This window comes from Pavona decussata, unplaced genomic scaffold (genome assembly GCF_977016875.1).
Source record: "Pavona decussata unplaced genomic scaffold, jaPavDecu1.1 SCAFFOLD_153, whole genome shotgun sequence".
Classification (NCBI taxonomy): domain Eukaryota; kingdom Metazoa; phylum Cnidaria; class Anthozoa; order Scleractinia; family Agariciidae; genus Pavona; species Pavona decussata.
Genome location: NW_028145565.1, coordinates 242340 through 250372, shown reverse-complemented (window position 1 = coordinate 250372; position 8033 = coordinate 242340). Strand labels below are relative to the sequence as shown.

The 8033-nt window shown below is 38.4% G+C and overlaps 1 protein-coding gene across 1 annotated transcript; it reads left to right on the top strand.

The window, feature by feature from the left end:
* Positions 1–12: 12 nt before the first annotated feature.
* On the top strand, positions 13–7393 carry LOC146466119 (gamma-glutamyl hydrolase-like). The gene is made up of 8 exons (XM_085127704.1): positions 13–312; positions 499–613; positions 1887–1937; positions 2419–2645; positions 3344–3450; positions 4362–4458; positions 4778–4915; positions 5814–7393. Exons 1-8 carry the CDS (start codon positions 204–206, stop codon positions 5933–5935), a joined length of 966 nt encoding a protein of 321 aa, XP_084983830.1. The 5' UTR covers positions 13–203; the 3' UTR covers positions 5936–7393.
* The last annotated feature ends 640 nt before the right edge of the window (positions 7394–8033 follow it).

The window sequence follows — 8033 nt, the reverse complement described above, 5'->3', positions numbered from 1 at the left end:
TGGCAAAGATGTCCACACGAGAAAAACATGTGATTGATTAGGTGCACGGGAGGGGAGCCAAAAACATCATGTGACGATTTTGATAGATGCTCATGTGATGCTGCTACGCTCTTGATCGTCGCTGAAATTGCGTTTATTCAGTTTCCCGGGTGGAGATCTGCGCCAGTTGAAGGAAATTATATGCCTTTTAGTCTCTGTCCAAGATGAAGTCAAGTGTGATATGTATTTGCATTTTTTCGGGTTTGTTGCTGTACGCCGAATCAAGACCTCAGCCACCCAGCTCTGCTGTGAAGACTGATCATCCAATCATTGGTATGCAGATGTTGTTTCCTTCTTTTGTGTCGACGAAGAAAGAAAATATTGAAATACGTTTTTGTTCTTTTAATGACTTGTTCAGTTAATTACTTGCTTAATCGCTTTCTTCTTCTGCTTCGACGAAGGGAGAAATAGATTAAGCAAACTATAGCTAGTAACTTACTTAATTTGTTTGACTTGTAGGAATTTTATCCCAAAACACACATGGGTACATAAACAAGACTTTTGGCCCAAGATACATTGCTGCTTCTTACATCAAGTACATAGAGTCTGCAGGAGGCAGGGTTGTCCCCATACTGTATCCTTTGAAACAAATTAAAGTTGCATTCAAGTCATCCAATATATTATCATTATTCAACATAATCTCCTGATTATTCATCAGTGTATACTGTATATACATTGGACCCTGTGCTATGAAAGGGAGAGAAACATGGCGTAGCGTCCGGTGGAGAAACCACTGCTTGTAGGGTAATACAAGACTGACGTCATAAAGCACAGCCATAAACCAATCAGACTAAACATCATAGATTTCACTAAATTAGAGGTGGCAAAAATGTCAGTCAGTACTTTATCTTTGGTGATTATTGATTATTTCCTTTCATAATACGTACTGGTTACTAAATAACTTATAGGGACCTGAATTTTCTGGCTTATTACTTGCAGGGATTCGCTTTCAGAAGAAAATGATGATGATGATAATGATATACCTTATTAAACTCTCCCCTAGCAGGGCGTTTTAAGGATAATGTAATAAACCAGACAGAAGCAAATATTTTAAAATAATACGACATAACATGGTTAAGAATTCCAGCTGGCAGGAGGCAAAATAGCTGGCTATTTACAGGCATGGCTATGGCGAGTTTGGGCTCCCTCATTAAATTTAACCTCTGGACTGCCTCCTATCGTATTGAACTAAGCATTGGAGCACCCATCCCTCTATTTATGAGGTGATAAAAGCTGTTTTTTATGATGCAATTGTCTTTTAAATAGAACAGATTGAAAAAAGAGACCATTGCTGGAAATTTTGAAAGCAGCTCTTAAAATTTTGATGATTGGAATTTTGTTTTGTGAACCTGGTGTAAAATTTGCTTTTATCTCTAAGCTGTTGTTCCCAAACTGGAGAGGGGCGCAGCTACGGTCTGCTTCCTCTGTCCTTGTACTAATCTTTCCATTCTTTGGCAATTCCCACCTCTGTCACCTTTTTCTGTTCCAAGATATTATGTACAGTCCATAATATTCACTTGAGATTTACAATACTATTTACAAGGCTAAAAAGTTAAAAGATATTAAAAAACCAAACGTTTTCGACTAATCAAGTCATCCTCAGGGTAAAAAGACGGTCGGCTACATGCCTATTTTATATGCTTCAGGTGATTCCCGATGGGAACCGTCTCGCTAAGCAAGAGTGGACTTGTCTGTTCAGACTGGGGCTCTATTGTTGGATCAGTAAGCCTTCAATGATTCTGCACTTGTGAAAAGATTGGGCTGTACAAAGTATTCGCCAACTAAATCTTTTAGTAAAGTAACAAAAATTCAAACACTTGTTGTTTTGTCCAATTAACTCTCAGCAGAAATGACATGAGTGAAGAACAACTGGAAAAACTATTTCATTCTATAAATGGGTAAGATGCATACTAGTCAGATAAAAAGAACACAGTTTTTATATAAGTTAAAAAAGTTAAATTAAATATAATGGATCAATATTTTACATTGTTGTGTTCAACATAGAAAGAACACACTCCTAACACAGATTGGAGTCAAGATTGTATGGAACAATTGACCTGATTACCATGAATGAATGAATCTTGGGATGCGTATCTGGCATCCCCCACAGATTTTGCAGGGGGATGAGATCACCAACTTGGCAAAGGAGAGAGAGAGAGGGAGCCTGGAATTGAGATCATTTACCGTACTCCTTGATCTTTGATTATTACTAGTTTCATTATTAATTTTGTAAAATGCCATGATTACAGAAACTTAATTTCAAATAAATATCTGAAGCAATCATGCACTTAGACTGCAGATCTATACCAAAACAACACTAGCAACAATGGTCCCTGACTTAATAAATATTTCATACTCTTTTATATCCTTTACCAACAGTGTCTTGTTCCCTGGTGGTGGAGTAAATCTCTTTGATTCCCCATATGAACGAACAGGAAAAATACTATTTAATCTAGCAGTTAAAGCCAACAAAGCTGGAGACGTGTTTCCTCTCTGGGGAACTTGTCTTGGTTTCGAGTTTCTGAGTGTTCTTGGCGCAGGTGGTGAAAATGTTTTATCATCTGTTGATGGTGAAGACTACTCTATTCCTTTAAACCTCAGTGAAGGTGGGTATATTAATTTAGTATAGAAGATCTAACCCCCCCCCCCCCAACCTGCTATGAATGAATGTATACTTAGCGCTGACACTCCTGAGAGATTTACTCCCTCCAACCGCTTTCATGAATCCATGTACAACACTCAGGCCCCTCCTCAAATATATAGTCCTTCCACCCCACCCTCCTCCCAAAAAACAGTAGTACTAGCCCTCTTGAGTGATCTTTTTCTTTACCCCTCTAGCCCTCATTAATCACCCTATCAATCAACAATTGCAGTACCTATTAATTTAAGCTCTCATTCTCTAGCTATTTAACAAGGAGGTGATTTTCAAAATTTCTCAGCAGGAAATTTTGGCTAAATATATGTGGATTGTGATATAATATTTGAATTAATCTCTTCAAAAAGTTTACCAAATGTTAATGTTGAGTATCAGTCTCTTGAGATGTTCTTTCTGTGTGCTAATTACATTTGTCAAGCGTGATTTTGGTACAGATTGAGATAGCCTCAAATATGCAAGTATAGGAAAGAAGATTGAGGCAAGCATTTCTCTGCTGTTACCCTTTGGTGTGTATGTCTTGACTCTATGCAAATATTTGCCAGATATATGAAGTAGATTTCAGAACTTATATTTCCAATTAATTAATCAATTAATAGGTATTATTATTAATTGATTTATCATAAGTCAATTAATTTATATTTGTTACAGGTTATCAGTCAAGTAGACTCCTTGGATCTGCCCCTGAAGAGATTATAACTTACCTGAAAACAAAAAATGTTACTTACAACCATCACCAAAAATGCATTTCTACAGATGTAAGTCTTCTTTTACATGTAATTTTATAAAAGGCTTCATGTATGTATAGTTGCAGTTCTTCAAACCCTGGGGGGCAGGGAGGTGGGTAAAATTGAAAAACACCATAGAAGGTGTGTACAGAATTTTGTTTTGTTGGCATGACTCAAATTCATTTTCACTCCTTACAGGTGTCTGATAAATAGTTAGTTTATCAGTTGACTGATAAATAGTTCATTTCATATTTTTTTTACCTCAACACCCTAAAAGGTGCCATTATCACTCTAATAGTGGTCATTTGACATTTTTGCACCCTTAGCTTAGTAGTACCGATCAACCTAGCCTGAGTATCAGGCCTTCCTAAGGGGAGGGGGGAAGGGGAGGGATACTCAGGCTACGATCAACCCCCCTCCCCAACCCCTCACCCCTTCGGAAAGGCGTGGCCAGTCATTTTTGTACAGGATCTTTGGTTCTAACAACAGAACATTAAGAGACTGAGTATGTATAGTAGAGGTGTTGACTACAATATGCCCTATAAGTTCTGGGAATTAGATACCTGTGATGTATTGTAGTATATACTAACAATAAAATCTGCAAGACTACAGCGACAAACCGATGAGTGTTGCTGGATCGCTTGCAGACCTGGATCAGAAAATTATTTCACATGCAAAATACTGACAGTAGACTTATCCTAATGGCAGAGGTGACCAACTTGATAGAAATAAACAACAAAGGCTAGAATAACTAAATATATTCAAACATTTTTTTTTGCCTTTGTAGTAGTGTAAAGTGCTCATAAACACTCTAGTATAATCTAACTATTGTTGAGAACCCACCCTAGAAAGCCTCCTTACTGACAGAGTGATCAGACAGCCGGGCCAGTTGTTCATGGCATTGTTTAAAAGTGTTGATAACGATTTTTCTTCTCTTTTAGACTTACCACAGTAATGAAGTACTTCATAAGTTTTACAAGCTTCTGTCGACCAACAGAGACAAAGAAGGGAATAAACAGTTTGTCTCAACAATTGAAGGTGATTGGGGTGTTACGACATCTAAGACCCCAAAAAACTAAGACCCAAGGCAGTAATGAAGTAAAAATTTTAACTGTCGAAATTACGAGTTGCATAAAAATTTAGAATATAAACCTCACTTTGCATCTGACCATTTCCATTGCTAGAGCGCGGTTTAGAGCTGAAACTGTTGTTTAGAACGTTTCATGTTATGTTTACCAAAAATCCGCACACCTTGGACACCTTGCACCACGTGAAATGAAAACCCAGTGGTCAGGTTTTTATTTAGAGGTTTAAGAAGTTGTCTATAACACTACTGAATAGTAACTGTTTTCACCAGCGTATGATTACCCGTTCTATGGCGTCCAGTGGCATCCTGAGAAAAATCCGTTTGAATGGACGTCTAAAGAAGCCATAAGTCATTCTGAGGAGGCGGTTCTGGTTACTCAGTATTTTGCGGATTTTTTTGTCGACCAAGGTGAGCATGCTCAGCAGGCGTGGCTATATTAACCGGGTTCACGAATGTACTTTCCAAAAGTACCGATATTTAGTACAGTCCTTCGTATAAGACACTAGAAAAACCACGGTTAGACTAAAGTATGTAATTTTCGTTCAACCAGTGATAGGTTATGCTTGGCTGTTTTATGTAGATTTTAAAGCTGACAATTGAAATTGGTCAAATTGTCCTCAATAAACGAGGTTGACTTTGCATGACAGTTTCAGTCTGGACCTATCTTTTTTCCGATTTTTGCTGCAGTAACGGGTATCCCCATTAACTGGGTTAATGTCGGAGAAAATGTGCGTTTTGTTTTTCAGCAGGACAGACAGAACCGTCTGTAATAACGAGGTGTCTGTAAAGTGGGTCGGACTTAGCCTGCGAAGTGTGCGTTTGCGTTTTGGCGCGTTCAAACAGCGAAAAACGCACAAAATTCCACGGAAACACTTGCTATGCAGGCTGGGTTGGACTGTACACAGGGACAAGTCAAGTAACTGACAATGATGGTAGGGCACGTGGGACATACACCCCGGGGTGGTGGTCTACCTATCGCTGATTTCTTCTGTCTTTCACATCCATACGAGGGTAGGGTCGGGTGCGTGGGTGGGTGAGATCAATTTTCATCACCGCCATTACCATATCTAATTGGGGATGTATATTTTCTTCTTTTTTGGCGTTGATGCTCGTGTTACTTGCAGCTTCTGAACAGTTTCTGAACTGAGTAATGGAGACAAAGTGGCTAAACAATCGTGCTGGGCTTTTTCCAGACTAGATCGAGCTGGTCTTGAAAGAGGGAGAGCGGCCAATTACCTATGCACACTATGCAACCTTAAACAGCAAACTTTTTTCTGCGTAGTTGAAGTTTGTTTTTTCTTTGCAGCTCGTCTAAGTGGACATCGATTTTCAAGCAAGGAAGAAGAGGAAGATGCATTAATATACAAGCACAACCCTGTCTATTGCAACCCAGAGATAACACATTTTGAACAGTGTTACATCTTCTAGAAAGTTGCGTGTTCAAGAGAAAATGATGTACAGTTCCAAATCCACCTTCCCGAGAAAGATGGCGACTGGTCCATTTATGAAAACCCTTAAACGCTCATAAAAATGCACAGAAAAGTTTTCCAAAACTCCACACCTAGAAAACACAATGTTGTTAGTACTGGCGCAAACTTCGCAAAAAAAAAAAAAACTAAAAAAAAACAATGTGGCCTTTTATGTGCCTATTGGCTGTTAGGTTTGCAAGGTACTGTGGTAAAATTGCAGCCACCATCTTTGTCCGTACTTGTGAGGGGGGGGGGGGAGGGTGGCTTATTAGAGAGGCCTCATGAGTAGGGAGGAAGGAGCACTTTGTCTGAATCATAATTTTTGTGGATTAAACTTTTTTGCACAGTATTTTTTTTTCCAAACATGAATTTAGCCAGGGTTACTGTCGTTACCTTTCCAGACGAGCTTGAGAAACGAACAAAAGTTTCCGCAGAGTATTTTTTGCTCTTTCTTGTGCTCCGTTCTTTACGAACCTGTTACGCTCTCAGAAAGGAAACGGCTGTTACGCAGGCTAACATGTTGTGTGTCGCGATTTTTATAAACGAAACGTAATTAAACACAAATAAATTAGGGGGGGGGGGGGAGTTGTTATGAAATCTGATGTGTAAAGCATTGCTTATAGTCGGAGGGACCCGGTGAACCTTAGTGCATTACTTAGGTATTGAGTGATTCGTTGGGAAACCAATATTTGTAAGTCGGGGACTGTTTTATAAAAGGGTCACTATAATTCTGGTGCAATTACATTGGTGCCGGTTAAGAGGTTTTTTTTATATCAATTTATTTGGTCGTTGTTTTATATTTTTGGTAGCTTCTTACCTTTGGCTAGATGTGATTTTCGATTGGCTTTGGTTTCATGACAGTTTTTTTTTATATAACCCAGCATCAGTTTTGTCGTCCGTTTTGTTTACAAAGAGTCACTGATATCTTCAAGTTTAGTATCAAACTTGCAAGCGAAGGTTACATTGTGCATTTTTAGGTAGATTGTGCAACAGAAACTGGTGAAGCCCTGGAGAAACGGAGACGATAATTATGGCAGGGTTTAAAATGTCATCGATAGATTCCCTAGTCAAGACCTTAGTCTCAACATCAAATACTGAATTTAACTTTTGAAGCTGTATGTAAAATTGTAAATTACTGTAATTAAAATGAAAGACATCAGGCAATACTTTCCTGCAACATTTGTTGTTATGCTGTATGAGGTGGCTCTTGTAAAGGGTCAAAGCATAGCGTACATATGAGGTTCATTTTCGTTCTTTTTATATTTTTTTACTCTTTTGGGCTTAGATTTTGTGATGATCATCGGTAGTTATAAGTAGTTATTTAATTATCGGTAGATATTTGTTAAAAAGTTGAATTTGTAAAGGTATATTGTAGACGTTTTTTCAAAATGAATTACAGATTAGTTGCTCCTGGAAATCTTTATAGTCACTGTTTGCTTTTCAGTTGCTTGTCTAACCTTACAGCGACACCCCATTGATTTAGTCGTAAAGAAAATCTTCAGCAAATGTCAAGTCAAAATTTCGTAGCATTACCGAGACAACTTATTATAAATTAATTTCTTTCATTTTCGAAAAGGGGCTAATATGTCAGCTAGCATTTTCGGAAAGCCACCAATAGCTCGTAAATTCGTGGAATGAGATTTTGTTCCCTAAAACTTTCTTTAACTTAAATTTTAAACTAAAGCATCAGCACAGGTCAGACTGTATTAATATGTATTTAAAAGGGCACAAAACGGCCTGGGGACCAGGAGACAACATTTTAAGTATTCAGTTTGCTGAACTGGTTCAATGCTTCATTTATTTCACACTGTTCTCGTTGAGCGACCCTAACCATAGTCTCAAGGCCGCTATACTCGTTTTGTGGTCAACAACATCGAGGAACTTGCTCCCCTTTTCTCAGGCTCCCTTGTTCAGGCACCTTCTCTAAGGTGACTTATAGGTGGTTTGCAACCAATCGCTCGAGATCCAAAAGACACTGGTGTGAAAGCCAGGTTGGATGACAGAACCTTTTGTTTTTGTCATTTAACATGGCCGCCATACCGTTGTCTTTTTGGATC